This window comes from Vigna unguiculata, chromosome 11 (genome assembly GCF_004118075.2).
Source record: "Vigna unguiculata cultivar IT97K-499-35 chromosome 11, ASM411807v1, whole genome shotgun sequence".
In the NCBI taxonomy this organism is placed as follows: Eukaryota; Viridiplantae; Streptophyta; class Magnoliopsida; order Fabales; family Fabaceae; genus Vigna; species Vigna unguiculata.
Window position 1 is genome coordinate 14,588,860 of NC_040289.1, and position 18,983 is coordinate 14,607,842.

Below are 18,983 nucleotides of genomic sequence, written 5' to 3' on the forward strand. Positions count from 1 at the left end.
AATAAACCTTTGTTCCGAGAAAGCTGAACACTTGAACCTCAATCTGTGAGTCCCTGTTTCAATTTAAATGCACTAATTCCAACCTCATTTAATAATCAATAATTTATCATTCATATTATTGAACTCTAAATCAATCCATTCCACCATCGTGATTCAACCAGAAACTTGACATTTAAATGAATCCAAATCAAGAGAAATCATCAAAGATTTAATCATTTCTATAACTTCAACCACTCCATCTCAGAATTAACGGTAAGTAAAATGTGAGCAACTAAAAACCGAACAAAGTTTCACTGTACTCCTTATTCAAACATCCAAGAATGCGAACGTTTTACTAAACCGCACTAAAAATCACATTGCAAATAGAGAGTCCAGAGACGAATGGAAAGCACAAAACTATCCAAAAACAATGCCAAACGAAGCCAGTTCCAGAATAATTATCAGGTTATGCAACTTCATCAATTCCATCTCAAAACCAATTCCTTCTCATTACCAACAACATCATCAATTTCATCATATATTTTCTTTTTCTATTGGTTGCTTAGTCTTCGAGTTGCCAATAATATTTTCTCTGCGAGGCTTGGGGATGTGTTAGGTTTACAGAGAAAGTTTCAATGAGAAGATACACTCTCCCTCTAGCTAAAGCATTTCCAATCACGAGTATCCTTTCTCGTACCGCTAGGTTCATAGAGGGGTTTCATTGGGGAGATACAACATCAATGAGTCTTGAGTCCAACTACATAAGACATTGACAACACTCTTAACCTAAAACCTTAAGGCAATGGATTTATGGGTCTTCATCCTTATATGGTGCTCCACTCCTGTGATGCTCCGACACGGTGGTTGGACGGCACTTCCCGCTCCCGAAGCGGACACAGACGCGGAGGCGTGGCGGACACCTGCACGACACGGTGTCGGAGGCTTCTCTCTGGATCAGACACGGCCAGCTCGGAGACACGCGCCAGCGGACACCTGTAGCTGCTCGGATGCGCAGCGGACACCTCTGATAATGTTTCTGCGTATGCGAGGGAAGATGGTTCTCTGTTCACGCCCTTTTCTTTTAATGTCACTATAATATTTTATTTGATTGTTCTTTATTACTCAAATATTTTATTTGATTTTTTCTTTGTTACTCAAATATTTTATTTGATTGGTATGATATTTTTTTCTCTGTTTTTTAGAGAATAAAGGGAAATCTAACAAATTTAAAATAAAAAAGAAAATAAAAAGAATAAAAATAATCTTTTATACCTTCTACTAAAATAAATTTAAAAAATTTAAAATAAAAAGGGAAATAAAAAATTAAAAATAATCTTTCATACTACCTTCTATTAAAATAAATCCAAAAAATTTAAAATAAAAAGGAAAATAAAAAATAAAAAATAATCTTTCATATCTTCTATTAAAATAAATCCAAAAAATTTAAAATAAAAAGGGAAATAAAAAAATAAAAAATAATCTTTCATACATTCTATTAAAATAAACCCAAAAAAATTAAAATAAAAATGGAAATAAAAGGATAAAAAATAATCTTCCATACATTTTATTAAAATAAACCTAAAAAAATTAAAATTAAAATGGAAATAAAAGGATAAAAATAATCTTTTATACCTTCTATTAAAATAAATCCAAAAAAATTTAAATAATAATGGAAATAAAAAGATAAAAAATAATCTTCCATACCTCCTATTAAAATAAAATAAAATAAAGATGATAAACAAAAATAAATTATTCTAGATTGGGAGCTCTTGAGTTGAGGATAAATTTTTCTATAAATTAGAGTAAAATGAGATGTTATAATCACAAGTAACAAAAACAAAAGAAAGAATCGAGATTGGGAGTTCTTGAGTTGAGAGGAAATACAATTAGAAAACTTGTTAGCAATTGCAGAACAAAGGAAAGCTGTTGCTTTGCAGTTGTAGAACGAAAGAAAGTTGTTGCTTTACGGTTGCAGAACCGAAGGAAGAAGAAAGAAAGACTAGAAAAGGTAACTTTATAAACTTTCTTTTTTATAATTTAAATAAATATCCTTCATAGTTTTTTTTATGTAAAAATAATTTATCGTAGTTTTTCTTATACAGTGTATATTTGTATATCTGAACAATTTTCTTGTTAATGTTGTTAGTATTTATTAAATAATGTTTTATTGTATTTTATAATTTATTTATTATATTAAATTTAAAATTATGTAATTTAATTGTATAATTGCTGGAACAATATATCTATTGTTGAAATTTTATAAGATCAAATTAACTAGAATAGAAGAAAAATAACATTTTTTATGTTTTGAAGTTTTTTATTGCTATATTTTTATTATTTAAAACACCTTTATATAATGTTAAGATATAAATTCAAATAAAAAAGATAAGTTTAAAGTAAAATGAAACAAATCTACATAGAGCGAATAATTTTTTTTATATTTAAATTTTTATTTTTTATTTGAATTATATATTTTTTTTTAATATTTGTCCCATTTAAATTAAAATATTAGTTTTTTATTGTTATAATTAATATTTGTCGCATTTAAATTATATAATTTCTTTTTACTTTGTGATATTATTATTTTTTATACCCAAATAAATTAATTTAATAGAAAATTTATTTTATTATAGGAAATTAAGATGAGTATACCTAGTCATGCCATCGAAAAAGAAGATGAAACGAAACCTTTTGTGGAGATATGTTACAAAGTTAAGAAAAACTCCTGGTGGTGGAAATAATATGATTAAATGCAGTTTGTGTGATTTATCATTCAATGGATCTTACACTCGAGTAAGATCTCATTTGCTAAACATTACGGGAGCAGGAGTTAGAATTTGTCCAAACGTGACTACATCAAAACTTGCTGAGTTTAGAAGATTAGACAATGAAGCAGCATTGAAAATAGAAAATTCAAAGAAGAAAAAGGTCTCTCTACCATCTGTATCTAATGAAGGAAAGCAGACGAATAGCGGTGTTAATCCAAAACACAAAGGTCCTTTAGAAGCTTCTTTCAATATCCAAGCTAGAGATACTCTTGATTATGAAATTGCAAGGATGTTTTATTCTGTAGGACTACCATTTCATCTAGCAAAAAATCCTCACTTCAGGAGCGCATTTTCTTATGCTGCCAGTACTTCTAATCTCAGTGGATATGTACCACCAACATATAATAAATTGAGAGGTCCTTTAATTGCAAAAGAAAGAAGTCACGTAGAAAATCTTCTACAACCCATAAGAGATTCATGGAATGATAAAGGTGTGACAATTGTTTGTGATGGGTGGACTGATCCTCAAAGAAGACCACTTATAAATTTTATGGCTGTCAATGAGAGTGGTCCAATGTTTTTAAAGTCAATAGATGGATCTGGTGAGATAAAGGACAAAGATTTTATTGCTAAACACATGAGAGATGTAATTATGGAGGTTGGATCAAAAAATGTGGTACAAATTATAACTGATAATGCAGTTGTATGTAAGGCAGCAGGTATGCTTATAGAAGCAGAATTTCCTTCAATCTACTGGACTCCTTGTGTAGTGCATACATTGAATCTTGCATTGAAAAATATTTGTGCAGCAAAAAATTGTGAAAGAAATAGTGATACTTATAAAGAATGTTTTTGGATCACACAAATTGCTGATGATGCTACATTTATCAAAAACTTTATTGTGGGGCACTCTATGAGATTGTCAATGTTCAATACCTTCAACTCATTCAGGTTGCTTTCTGTTGCTTCTACAAGATTTGCTTCAACCATTATCATGCTCAAAAGGTTTCAACGTTTGAAGAAAGGACTTCAAGAGATGGTTATTAATGATGATTGGTCTTCTTATAAAGAGGACAATGTGGACAGTGCACAATTTGTGAAAGAAACTTTATTGAATGATAATTGGTGGATGAAGGTTGACTACATACTTGCTTTTACTGCTCCTATTTATGATGTTCTCAGAAAAACAGATACAGATATGGCTACTCTTCACTTGGTATATGAAATGTGGGACTCAATGATTGAAAATGTTAGAAAGATCATATACCAACATGAAAGGAAGACAGAAGTTGAACATTCATCCTTTTTTGAGGTGGTAAATTCAATATTGATTGATCGTTGGACTAAAAGTAGCACATCTCTTCATTGCCTTGCTCATTCTTTAAATCCAAGGTAATTATGTAGTTCAATTACTTTATGACTATATTTTATTAAAATTTATAATATTATGTTAATATATCTTTATGTCTTTTTTAAAATTGTAGATATTACAGTCCTGAATGGTTAAATGAAGACCCACAAAGACGTGCCCCACATAAAGATTTTGAACTTACTCAAGAAAGGAAAAAATGTTTTAAGAGATACTTTGATGACGCTGATGTGAAGAGAGAAGTGAATATAGAGTTCGCAAACTTTTCAGGTAAATTGGGAGATTTTGCAGATGAGGACTCTTTAAGGGATAGAGGCAAAATGGATGCAAAGTCATGGTGGATTATTCATGGATCTCATGCACCAATACTTCAAAATATAGCTCTTAAGCTACTTGGACAACCATGTTCTTCTTCTTGTTGTGAAAGAAATTGGAGCACCTACTCTTTTATACATTCTTTAAAAAGAAATAAGATGACACCTAAAAGGGCGGAAGATTTAGTATTTGTCCACAGTAATCTTCGTCTTCTTTCAAGAAACTCTTCAAAATACAAGGAAAAGGAAACTAGCCTGTGGGATATTGCTGGAGATGATTTTTCAATGGATGATAATGAAATTCTTGATATTGCTAGCCTATCTCTCGATGAACTAGAATTAGAAGTTGTATTTTTTGATGAAGATTAACATATATAAGACTCAAACATTATGATATTTTAAATGTTTTTTTATTATGAAATAAAATTATTAGATTTTAATATGTATATTGCCGTGTCCGTGTCTTATACTTTTTCAATTTTGCCGTATCTCCGTATCCGTGTCTGTGTCGTGTCCGTATCCGGGCATCACAGCTCCACTCTCATTTCTACCCAATGTGGGACTTTGACTCACATTTGGATTCCTAACACATAGAATTCAGTTAAAGGCCAACGCTTAGCTGGATCGTGACTCTCAATCACAACATCCACAAAGCTAGTGGAATACTTCGTCGGCCTTTCTTTGATTTGACCATTTGAAAGCATGTCCCATATACCTAAGATCATGTAGGGTACAGTCTACCAATGCCTCTTTGAAGGCTCGCATTAAACTCGGGGCCTCGATCTTCCGATCCTGTCGCTTCACTAATGTGTAGAATCTCATTAAAATCACCGATAAAGAGAGAGCCTACTGAAAGTGAATTTTCATTTACTGACTTGCATTTTTATTCTTTTCTGCTCTAATTTTTCTTTTATATATTCTACTTACACTATAATTTTTGGATTAAAATACGAATTGATGCTAGAAGAAAATTCGTCGGAACAAGAAACAAGTAAATGCCCAATCAATTCAAGAAGAAATAGAAAATGAAGGAAAAAACGATTCGAGCTTATATCAAAATATTCAATGAAATCGATAATAGATATAAACCTCTTTAGCAAGATAATTCTTTATTGATCTTCAATTCTTCTCGAATTTCCAGAATCTTCTAGGATCAACTTTCTCTCTTCCAATTTGCTTCTAACTTCTTAATTTCTTTCATCCAATAAAGATTCCTTGCTCTTTGGTTGATAATAGGAGAATGAATGGTAAGAGAGAGAAATTGGATCAGGAGAGCGTTATTAGAGGATCTATGATGCTCTGACATGCCTCATAAATGATATGTCCCGTGTCCGATACGTATCGGACGCCCACACTCATACGATACTTGTAGGACACACTATGTCCAATTTGAAAGATATTTTTTTATCGTTGACATGATTTTGACAATTAAAATAAGGAACAAATCTTACATTATCATTACTTTTCGCATATTGAATATTAGATAGATAAATTAAATTCATTTTTGTGCTAGTTGACAATGTGTTAGTTGACACTTTCAAACTTAACATGTATATACACGTCGTGTCCCGTGTCCTATATTTTTTCAATTTAGCCATATTTTCGTGTTCATGTCCGTATCGTATCTGTTTTTGTATTCGGGCAACATAGGCGAGGATTTTCTGGAAAGGAATCCAGAACCGTGTGAAGGAGTGGGCCTTTCCTCAATGAGATTCGAGAGGGGATGAAAAGGTTGGATGACCTTGAATATATATTGCTGCATGAGGAAGTGAATCGTTTGTGTTTGCGGGTTTTGTAGAGAAGAAGAAGAGAATTGGAGAAATAAGAGGATTCGTGTTGTGTTGGTGTGGGTCATGGCTCCTCAGAAAGTGGGGATATCCGTGGGTTTTTGTATGTGTGTTTTGTTTTGTGAAAGTGTTGAAGCGTCTGGTGTTGGGGGGTGGATCGGTTAGTTGGTTGAGTTTGTTAGGTTAGTTGGTGGACTTAATGAGTTTAGGTTTTGTGCATGAATTAGTGAGTGTATTCGGGTTATTGTGTGTGTTACGTGAGAAGAGGAGGTAGCAGTGGCGGAGCATATAAGGGGCAGGCGGGTGCCACGGCCCCCCTCCCCAATTTTTTATTTATTTATTTTTTATTATTTTACATTTAATTTTTTTTAAATATTTTAAATTATTTATATTTTTTAAATTAAATACTATTATATTCAAAATTAATAAAAATTAAATTAATTATTTTTTATTTATTTTATAAAGTACAACAATAAATAATAAAATATAAAATTAAATATATAAGAAAACAAAATTATTAAGATATTTTTTATTTTTTTTCTTAATTATTTTTTGAGTTTTTGATATATTGTATTATTCTTTTATGTTTATTTATTTTCTTTTGTTACTAAAAAAAAGTTAGGCATAAATTCAGTATTTCTATTCTCATCTTTTTATATTTTCTATTCCATTATTAAATAAATAAATAAGGTAATTTCCTCTTGTCTCACTTGATAGTAAACTATTTCTTTAACATTTAGTATTATTTTTTTATCTCATGACCTTCTTGTATATTAATTTTTTATTAATATAGAAGAAGAAACAATGTACTATGTGATTTTTCATAGTCAATTTTTAATTGTAACTTGATTATTATAGTTTTTTTAGTAATTATATGTCTCAACTTTTGATTAGATTATGATAAATTATTTTTTAGTCTTAAACTTATTTTCTAAATAGGTATATTAATGAAAAATAAAAGAATAAATTTATTTTTTAAAATTGATAGAGAAACTACTGGTGAAGATGAAAACATGATAATATGGTTATTTATCACATAATAATAAAGTGAAAGTTTGTGAATATTTTTTGAATCAAATGTATGTTAATAAAACGGAAGATGAATATTTTGCAGATAATATGATTATTTACATCCAAAAAAGTTAACTGAAAAATCTAATTATAATCAATTTCCATGAGTTCAAAAATATGACAAAAACAATAGACATTCCTTTAGATTATGTAATTTCTTTGATAATTATATATGTACTAGATTATGTATTCATTTTTATTGAATTAGTCACAAAAATATTAAATATATAAATTTTGAATATATTATTTTGGCTCCCCTAAAAATTTTAGTGAAGATCCGCCATTGGGAGGTAGTGTGGCAGTGAGTGTTAAGTGTTGCTGTGAGGTTTGAGTGAGTGCAGTGAGAGTGTGCGTTATGCGTGGGTGTTATTAGAATGAGTGAATTGTGAGGAAAAAGAAAATGAGTGCATGGTGCAGGTGTGTGTGATGCGTCAATGGTATGGAGTGGGTGTACAAGTTACATGAGAGAGAGAAGATGTGAGGGGGTGTGGATCCCACGGTGTGTGAGAGATAAAAAAATGAAAAGAGAGAGAAAAAAATGACACGTCTTGTATAGGAGGAGATTTTTGGAGGAAAGAAAAGAAGAAAACATAGATACGGTTCGAAATAAGAATTGTACTTTTTGAAAGAAGATTATGACTGGTAAGAAAATAGAAAATAAGGTGTGTTAAAAGGAAAACTTTCCACTATTTTTAATTAATTTAACCAATTCATTTTTCTTTTCATTTTTGTTTTATTATTATTTTTATTTTTATCTTTCTTTTACCCTTTATTTCATTTATTTTTATCCCTTTATTATTATTATTATTTACCATTTACTTTTTTTTTAATATTTAAAAATCATTTTATTTGTCCGAACGAAATTGGATGTTGACATAATTGCATAATATGTTTAGTTGGTTAAATTCAGGTGGCATGAGACTTATCTGAATTGAACAATAGATTTTGTAATCTGGGATAAGTGGATTTACATTTGAATCAAGGAGTCAATGCATTTTAATCATGGTTTCATTAACCATTTTTAATAGCATTTTGAATCTGCCAAACCTCTCTAACTTGTGTTCTATTAGAACCTTTTATTGAAAACAATGGTCATTGGGAGATGACCTTGAAAGAACTCCGAGTACTACATTTAAATTATTTATTTGATTGGGTATGATAATGATCATTTGTCTCTATGCATCTTTTATTAAATCATGTTTGTTGAGCTATGATTCTTTTATTAAATCATATTTATTGAGCTAAATGTCTAGTATTAAATGTTTGCATGTTATATGTATAGAGTGTGATATTAATTCTAGAATGTTCAAAATTATAATTAGCTTACCCTTTCTTTTTTGTATTGTTGTTATGTTTTCTTTTGCAATGATCATTGTTATCGCTTGTAGTGACAGTGATAGTGACAGTGATAATGAGACTAAAAAATAAGGGTGTGGATCACTAATGGGAGTTTGAAAGAGTAGTTTTATGCATGTATGGATGGATATATTATGTAGTGTAAAATCATAGTCCTTCTTTTAATTTTGAATTATGTGGAAACTAACTTTTTTTTATAAGCTTTGCAACAAACGACTCTAATTACGTTTTGAATAGATTTAAGCATGTCTCATGTTTGCTTGGTTTGTTTTACTTAATATCTATCATGTATGCGATCTATAAATAGAATTTCTCTCTATTTTCAGAGTGTTACAAGTATCATTAAAAATTATGAATAAATATTATTAAATATATACATAATTTTTGGGGACAGGGAGGTACAAATATATTTTACTTTATTAATTTCAAAATATCTCCCCGAAAGAAAAAAAAACATCATTATTGCTTTATCCACTCAAGTCATACCTACTTCCGTAAAACTGAGTTTGGTCTTCCATCATGAAGCTCTCTAGATAGCTCTACGTTAGGTGAGAAAACTCCACCCATTTCCATATTGCATATCCTATTTAACCCTCCGTAATTATACACGTAATTATATATCATTGAGAAGAAAATGAAGATCTCATACCACCAATCTTAATTTTTTATATTTATTTATTTCAACACCTTTAATTTTATTTTTATCTAAATTTTACTAAATGTAAAATTTAAAAACCTAAAATATTTTTTTTTAAATTAGAAAAGTGAATTTTATTAAAATATAATGAAAGTGAATGTCATTCATAAAATAAAATAGAGGAATTGTTGAAAATTATAGAAAACTTTAGCGTCTTTTTATTTAAATAATTAAAAATGTGATTGTTTATTTTAAAACTACATAGAATGAGTATCATATACCGTATAACCTATTCTTGGCAAGTGAATTTTCTTAAGGAAACATATTAAATGAATATAATCAAATTCATAAAAATTTAATTCTTTAATCTATGTAATGACAATTTTAATTAATTAAATACTATAAACTTGATACAAAATTATCAAAGATATTAAATTCCATTTTATTTTTCGTTCTAAGTTATTAATAGTTTGTTAATTTTACATTGATTTCATTAAGCAAACCCTTTAAAATAAAATAGTGTTGTAAGAATAGAAACTACAAATAGGAAAACACCATACATCACAACTACTACAATCTCGATCTATATATATATATATATATATATATATATATATATATATATATATATATATATATATTCAAACTCCGAAACCATTCAAAACCAACAATTATGACTATTTCAAAAGTTGAAAATGTGGTATTTTCCTAAAATAACTAAAACCCCATCTTTAAAAGCCCATTTACATCACCATTATTCCTCAGACCTGTAAGAAAATAACATAACAAAGCCATACACATTTGTTTCATCAACAACACTTGCAGGTCTCAAACAAAGTCACATTTATTCATCATGGACATGAGGAAGATTGCTTGCGCTGCTCTCATCGCCGCTGCCTCCGTTAGTGCTGTCGTGGCTACCGTCGAGGTTTCTGCCCCTGCCCCTGGACCTAGCAGTGGAGCCTCAACTATTGTACCGCTTGTCAGCTCCTTGGTTGGTGCCTCTGTCTTGTCTTTCTTTGCCTTGTTACACTAAGCTTTCATGGCAAGAGGTTAATGGAAGAGTCATCAGTAAGGAATAATAGAAAGAGTGGATGATGTGATCTTGTAACAAATTCATTTAATATGTTAATTATACCACAAATATATGTGATAATAGCTATGAAAATATAATATTAGTCTTAAATGAGACTCTAATAGCATCATTAAGAATGCAAAAGCAAATGAGAAAGAAGAAAAAACTAGTTAGAATTGGTCCAACCATTCTAAAATGAAAATAAATTTTAAAAATAATATATAAATAACGTCGACTAAAGACACTCAAAATTCAACACAATGTTAATTTTTTGTCGTCAATGCTAACGATGAATAAATATAAAAATAGAAAAGAAATAACCACCATGGACTATTACGACACTAAAATGGACATTGCAATTTAATTTTATATTGAAAATTAAACTTAAAGTTTGTCAGACTAACGCTATGGAAGGATATATATATATATATATATATATATATATATATATATATATATATATATATATATAAAAGCAAAAATGATATAAATTGTGTTGGTCATTGGGACACTAATGAATACTACAATTTAATTTTGAATTAAAAATTGAATCATAGCATAAGTTAGACCAACTCTAAGAAGTCATAAATGTAAAATTTCAAAATAAGTGTTGCGTGTTGTTTCTGAGATGCACAAAGGGTCAAGTTTCAATAATAAAAAAATTAGAGCATTTGATTGGATTTGTCGACGCTTTAGATTTTATAATAAAAATAAAAATAAAAATAAATTCTTTAAAAATGTTTCTGTTGACTTGGCGGATGCATTTCAAATAAGTTTTTCATATGAGATTTACAGTGTTGATATAGCCAACGCTATGTGAAAGTTAATACGTGAAAGTTAGTAAAGTTAGAAACATTTTAGAGTCTAGGTTTCCTCCATTTTCTTTCCATAAAATTGAACACCATTACGCTCGCGAATGTGCTTCGTCCAAGCTTACGTCCTTTTCATAGTTTGTCTTGGTTGAGCTTATTGAGAGTTTGCGCAAGATTGCAAGCCGTACACTTTTGAAGGGGATGCAATTTGTACCCTGTGAAGTAAGAAGAATATAGACCTGGTATGTAATCAAAATTCCCCATGTTATTGTTCATTTTATCCATTGCGGAACCATAATCTTTGAATTTTTTTTCCCAATCATGGTCCCCAACATTGAAGGCGGAGCTGTTTATGAACAGAAATAAGAAGTGTTTTGTTTGTTAAGGTAAAGGTTAATGGTTGGATCTGAAACCCTGAATTTGAATTAGAGGTTAATTTTATGACCGAGTTCATTAAAAAATTTAGTACATATTTGATTTTGATTTTTGTTGTGATTGAATGACCTATTGTGGAGGTTGAACAAAGACTTTTGCATGGAGGGGAATCCTTTGTTGGCATGGTGTTAAAGGTTAGGTGAGTTCTGTGCATGAAATTGTTTTAGTTGTTGCTATATACATTTTCATAATGTCTATGCTTTTTTCAATGTCTATGTTTTTTGTGTAAGTTGTATCTGTGTTTTTTCTTTAAAGTTAAAACTTAGGCTCTTTTTTTTATATAAATATAGTTAGTAAACCTATACATAATATGCACTTGAACTAGTAGTCTACTCCTATTGTGTTTTTGTTAATCCTGCTAATTTATTCATAAATGAAGATTTGTTTGTTTAAAACTACTACCAATAACTCATAACAGGCTAATGAGCATTTAAAATGAACATGTAAATTAAGAAAATTATTTATAAAAGGAAATATAAAATAACAATGTCCTCTATTATTCAAACAAAAGCTATCATCTGAAAAATTAAGGGATACTATTTTAAAAAGATATTTTTCTCCACTTTGTTTGTCATTGCTTTGTGCTATGCAACAACAAGATGAAGTGATTTTTTGGTAGAATTTTGAAAAAAAAAAGGTTAGATTCATTATGCTTTTGGAGAAGCAGAGTTCAAGTTTGTGCAATTCATTTTAAAATTTTAGTTCTTACCTACTTCACAAGAGGTTTGTATAATTAACTCTACCTCTTTCCTACGATGCCTAGGGATTTGTTGATGGTGATCATCATGATAATGACTATTATACACCTCTTCAAGTCTAGAGAAGTAAGGGACCTCATTATGTTCTCACCTTCTATATGATCCCTGACGTTGTTTACTCCTTTGTTTGTTTTCCTTTTGCACAAGTTGAGCAAGCATGCTCTTCAAACCTCATCTCTTTTTCTAAATTCCTTTTGTCATTTTCTAAATTTTCTTTAAAGTTTCCAATCTCATCTCTCAAGTTCATTCCTCATTAGGGTTCTCATTGCTTCTATGCACACTATAATTCCTTGTATGTCTAGAATGACAATGATCACTCCTTTTTTATCAAAAGATTTTCTCAAAGTTTGAAAGGCTTTTACAAAAATGGAGTGACATAGGTTTTCACAAAAAAGATTTTTCAAAGAGTGTGTGTGCAAGTTTATGTATTTGCACGTGAAGGGGGATTAATGGGTCATTTTGGGGTGCAAAATACATATAACATCTTGCATGAGCATTTTTATTGGCCTCATATGAAACATGATGTGCATACATTTTTGTGATAAGCGTATTGATTGCAAGAAAGCTAAATGTAAAGTCATACCAAATTGTTTGTATAATCCATTACATGCTCCAGAACTATCTTGGATTGATATTTCTATGGTCTTTGTTTTAGGTTTGTGATGACTCATTATTTTGATGGATGTTTAGTGCTTATTTGTCTATTGTTAGTGCATTTTCATCTATTGGGCTTCATTAGACCAATAATTCAGTTTTTTACTAATTTGGATTTAGTGCATTTTAGACGTCTAATTTTCGTTTGTAATTATTTTTAGGGTCTTTTTTGTGAAGCAATAATTGGTTTGGACACTTCATCTTGAGCTGAGAAAGTTGTGCCACTTCAACCCTATTTCCATGTCAACATTTAGGCCTAGAGTGGCAATTTTGTAATTTTGTCGCCCACAATGGCAGATTTGTAATTCTGAACATGTTTGGTGATGTGACCAAGTTGGGTTTAGGGTTTTAGGGACCAGAACCTCTATTTTTGTTTTGGTCTTCTCTTTTCACGTTTGGAGAGACCTTATAAGAGCCATTTGAAGGCAACCACTCTATTTTCATATTTTGGTTCATTTTGGACAACACCCAACTTAAGGTTTCACATTCTAGTTTGATTGTTTACGTTTCTAGTTCAATTTATCCCTTTCCATGATGCATTTTCACTCTATTTTGTTTTCTAATTTGAATCCCATGGAGAATTAATTTTGTGTATTCTTTGGAAAAGAATGAAATGAAATCTTGAGGTTCTTTTTCAAATTGTGCTTTTGTTCTGTTTACTTCTTCAATCTTTGTTTTTATTAAGAATATGAATTTGAATGATGATTAATCTCATATTCGTGTTTCTACACCTTAATCAACCTATGTTCATGCTTAATGGGTATGTGTTATTCACAACATGATTAATCTGTGGGTGTGAGTTGATTGAAGCAAGCTTTGCTTAATTGCATAAATAAACCTGTGTTAATCTCTGCTTAGTTGGTTAATTTCGGGTTTCATGAGAGTAAACTGGACATAACAATTAATTTAGTGACCTTTGATCAGTGGAGTTTCATTGAATCCAAGGAGTCAATACGTTTTCATTGACTATTTATTGAATTTATTTTTGTTTGCTATTCTGTCAAATTGCGTTTTGAAACTAAACCCATATTTTTTGTTGTGTTTGAATCCTTTGATTGAGGACATTGATCACTAGAGATGACCTTTGGATAACGTCTTGAGTACTACATTTAAACTATTTTATTTTTTCGAGTACGACCTCGATTACTTGCTTCGGTCGAAAGGAGGAAAATAATCAATTTTCATAGTGGTTGATAGGTGTTCTAAGATGGTTCATTTTATACCTTGTAAGAAAGTAGATGATGTATGCATGTTGCTAACTTATTTTTCAAAGAAGTGGCAAGATGACATGGCTTGCCTAAAAGTATTGTAAGTGACTGAGATTTCATATTTTAGTCACTTCTGCAAGACTTTGTGAAGGTAACATTGGAACTAAATTATTGTTTTCAAAAACTTGTGACCACAAATAGATGGACAAACTAAGGTGTTGCATAGTACCATTTATACTCTTCTTAGAGCAACAATTAAGAAAAATCTTCGAACTTGGGAAGAATATTTATCATGTGTTGAATTTGCTTACAACATGGTTGTACATAATAATACTCAATTGTCACCATTTGAAATTATTTATAGTTTTAATCCTTTAACTCCTTTGGATTTGTTACCATTACCTAACATTTCTCAATATAAGGACAGGATAAGATGAAGCAAAATATGTCAAGAAGTTACATGAGAAAGTGAAGGCCCAAATTGAGAAGAAAATGGAAGGGTATGCAAAATATGCCAACAAAGGAAGAAAAAAAAAAAGGTCACATTTGAACTAGGTGACTAGGTATGGGTGCATTTCAAAAAAGAGTGGTTCCCATAAAAAAGAAGAAGTCTAAGCTTATGCCAAGAGGGGATGGTCCTTTTAAAGTATTGACCATGATAAATGATAATGCCTACAAACTAGATTTGCCAAGTTAGTATGGTGTAAGTGATACTTTTACTGTGGATGATCTATCAGTGTTCGATGTAGGTGATGATTTATCAAATTTGAACACAAAACCTTTTGAAGAAGGGGGAATGATGTGGACATCATTGACAAGGGTCAAGTTTTTAACAATCATGAAGTTTATATTCAAGATGAAATGGAAGCCCAAGACCCAATACAAGGCTTAAGAGGGTCCATGACAACAAGAGCTAAATTCACCTAGGAAACTTTGAAAAAGATGGTGGTTAGTCTAATGGAGGTGTAGTTACATGATAGGACCCAACATGTGAAGAAGCTACTCACATGTAGTGTTTGCTTGGAACAAGAACAAAAGGCTCAATTGTTAGACTCTTGATAAAAGACCTAAGAACTTATTTATGTGATATTTTTTCTTTGGTAAAAATGGGTATAAATAATTTGGGAATGAAGGGAATAAACATAATTTTTAGTTATAATTTAATAGAGCTTAGTTGCATAGTCTATTCAAATACCTAGATTCCCTATTTAATGCAATATAGGGCATAACCAGATATCAATCTGCAGATATAGTAAGACAAATGAATAATATGCATGTATGGTATGATTTGCTTAGGAAAAACTTGCTAAAACTTATCTAAACTACCTAAATTGAATGCAAAACTTAACTAATTATGAACTAAATGAATATGGAATAAGTAATGCATGCATAAACTATGCTGACATATGATATTTATTCTCTGAAAGTGCCTTAAAATGATGAAATCATAATGCACAACATGTGTTTAATGAAAATCTTAAAAGAGAACCTAATGCTTGAAAGGTGTTTGACAAAATGCTTGTGAGAATGGGATTGGATTTATGCAATGCAAAGCATACAAAAAAAATTAAGGGTTAAATATGTTTTTAGTCCCTGAACTTTGACTCAAAATTGGAATTTGTCCCTGTCTGAAACTTCGATACATTTTGGTCCCTAAACTTTATAAATGGATGAATATAGTCCTTTTTAACCCAATTATGTTAACTTTTTTTGACGTGTTGAACGCTTTTCATATTAGTATTAGAGTTTTTTACACTGTTTGACACATTCTTGGTTCAATATCTACTGAGAAATATGTTTGACACTTCAAAAAAAGTTAACGTAATTGAGTTAAAAGGACTATATTCATTCATTTTTAAAGTTTAGAGACCAAAATATATTGAAGTTTCGGACATGGACGAATTCCAATTTTGGGTCAAAGTTCAGGGACTAAAAACATACTTAACCCAAAAATTAACTACACTAAAAACAACTGAAATTTATGTTGAGATTCAATTAAACATGCACACAACTCTCTACTCGAAGAAAAATGCAGAAAACAAGAAAATGTGTTATGGCATGGCTTATGAATAAGAGCTTGATGCGATTATGATGTATGAGCAAGTTATGATGAGAAACAAATGATACAAATCATTCACAAATGAATGCAAGTGCAAACTAGAACTATCAATTCACTCTACAATTGCGAAAATCGAAAATCCCCAAAAATGAACCCTAATTAACAGAATAAATGGTAAAAGTGAATTCACACTAAATTCCACTTCATTTATGATGTGATTTCAGTCAGGATTCACTTTTCAGCTTTATTATGAATTTTACTCTACTTTTGTTATTCAAGAGTCACTATGAACATCTTGAATGAATATAAGTCCACTATGTGCTCACGAAATCATAATAATGACTATGCATATACTATGATCTAGCATGTTACAAAAGCAAAATTTCATTCGCTATCAATTTGAAAGCAATTGTTAAGTTGAAAAAGAAAAACGAATTAAAATCATGTAAGAACAATGAGATGAATGAGTTTAATCAGTTAGAATTAACAAAAAATATTATAGATGGAAGGTATCACTGAAATCACAAACAACATTTTGAGTTCATGACCAAAGCTCTCTCTATGGAGTTCAAAGTTCATAAAATTAACAACTAAAACTACAAGAGAGAGGAAACTTGAAGATCAATCTCCTTTAGCTAGATATGTAGTTTGAGATTCAATCGAAACTTCAAGGACAAATCCTAAACACTGGTGGAAATATAATCAAATGTTGTGAAGTGTGGTTGTTCATAGCCTCTCGAGAGCTCTTTTGATCTTGATTCTTGTATACGTTTCTACTTTCTCCAAACTTCGAGAACTTCCTTTACTAATTCAGATTTCACTTGCTAAACATGTTTACTCACTCCTTGCAGCAGGTCAATTTTTAGTTTGGCTTTTCCTTTCTAGTTAGACTTCTTCTCTTGGGTTAACAGGTCTCATGTCTTCCTACATAGTTTTTTCTCCTTCACTGGCTATTTTTGGTTGTTGTAGTTGTGTAAAATTGTCCTTTAGAGTCCTTAACATGCTACAACATGTTACGTCTCTAGCCTCGGCCCTTTGCAGGTCATATGGCAGCAACAAATTCAACTTCAAGTCAATGGCCTATAGCAATTCACTACAAAAAAACATGTAAATACCGACGTTTATTTTTGTAATTTACGTCATTTTTAACTGTCGTTATTTACTTGAGCGACGGTTTCCTGAAATATGGTAATTCTTGCCGTCACAAAGTATAATACAGCGGTTATAGATGAACCGCCGCAACAACCATCATTTTATACAACGTATAAAGTGACGGTTTAAAGAGGCAAAAAAACGTCAGTTAAAGCTGACGTAATATTTTTACTGGATGACAAATATAATGTGAAAAACGACACTTTAAACTGACACTATTATCATTATATTATGACTTTTTTAATTGTCACCAGATAAATTACGTCATTATCAAATGTCATAATTTTAATATTTAATTATCTATTATTTTCCACCATACTTTCATAATTTAATATAATTTATTTTTTATGATAATTTAAAATATATAAAAAATTATATTACTATAAAAAAAAGAAATTAATAGACTAAATTATTTTATTACCAACATAATATAATTACACCAAAGTACAAAAATATTCAATCATCCAAAAAAAACATTAAAATTTCATAAGACAATTATAAAACTTGCAATGCTAATTCTAAGTTGTTTTGCTTCCACCACTTGATCTTCATATATCGTGTGGAGATGGCACACCACTTCTAACATTTGGTGCCTACAATGAAGAAAGAATATAAATACATATGAATAAGTAAAATTCAAATAAATTAAGAGATCCATACAATTAAATGCCAAAATAATTAAATAAAGATGTTCTATTCTCAAAACAATTAAATGAAATAGTTAACTAAAATAATTAGTTAACCAAAATATTCATTCAAAACAAATATAAAATTATATATATATATATATATATATATATATATATATATATATATATTCTGCACACATATAAAATAAATGTCAAAAATGTATTTTATAAGTTTTAAGCATTTTATCTTCTTAAACATCATACTTGGCTAAAAAAACATAACAAACAACTACGACATTTAACATATAGACCTTAAATCCTTTAAAATATAACTTTTCATAAAAGTATAAAACAAATTTGAACAAATTCAAGAGAAGTGTTAGATATGGGTGAGTTGCTAGTATTTCTCATTTTGAAATATGAACTTTTAGACATATTGAAAATGGTGAGGCAATACCCCTACACGCACCATAACCGAACAAGGTTAGCATTTGAATATACTAATTTAACATTATCAGATTAAATATAACACGGTCTCTTTATGGAATTAAGGGAAAAAGTTGCTAAGTATTTAGTTTTATTACACTACATATATAATCTCATCAACATCTAATTAACATAATAAGATTCTCAATGTATAGGTCATACAAGAAAGAATTAAGAAGTCACGTGAAAAACCCAAAACTTTATGAGTTATGAGAATTGAAATGCATACCTTTTGTTATTTTTCAAGCTTTTGAAATAGGGAATATGCAGGTAGCATAAACTACCTCATTGAGAAGCAGAACATATATAGTTATGAAAACTAACCTTTCTTTAGTTAACATTCTTGCTCACAGATTGCGTATCTGCACAAAACAACAGTAAATTCTTTAGAAGTTATATACATACGACTCTTTTATATATATATATATATATAT

The 18,983-nt window shown here is 30.0% G+C and overlaps 1 protein-coding gene and 1 long non-coding RNA gene across 2 annotated transcripts; both read left to right on the plus strand.

The window, feature by feature from the left end:
* The first annotated feature begins 2,637 nt into the window (after positions 1–2,637).
* On the plus strand, positions 2,638–4,799 carry LOC114170201. The gene is made up of 2 exons (XM_028055686.1): positions 2,638–4,139; positions 4,232–4,799. The coding sequence occupies exons 1-2, from the start codon at positions 2,638–2,640 to the stop codon at positions 4,797–4,799; spliced, it is 2,070 nt and encodes a 689-aa protein (XP_027911487.1).
* Positions 4,800–11,195: 6,396 nt separating this feature from the next.
* On the plus strand, positions 11,196–13,542 carry LOC114168232. Its single transcript, XR_003600643.1, has 3 exons — positions 11,196–11,410; positions 11,509–11,742; positions 13,177–13,542. It is a non-coding gene; the product is annotated as an uncharacterized LOC114168232 (long non-coding RNA).
* The last annotated feature ends 5,441 nt before the right edge of the window (positions 13,543–18,983 follow it).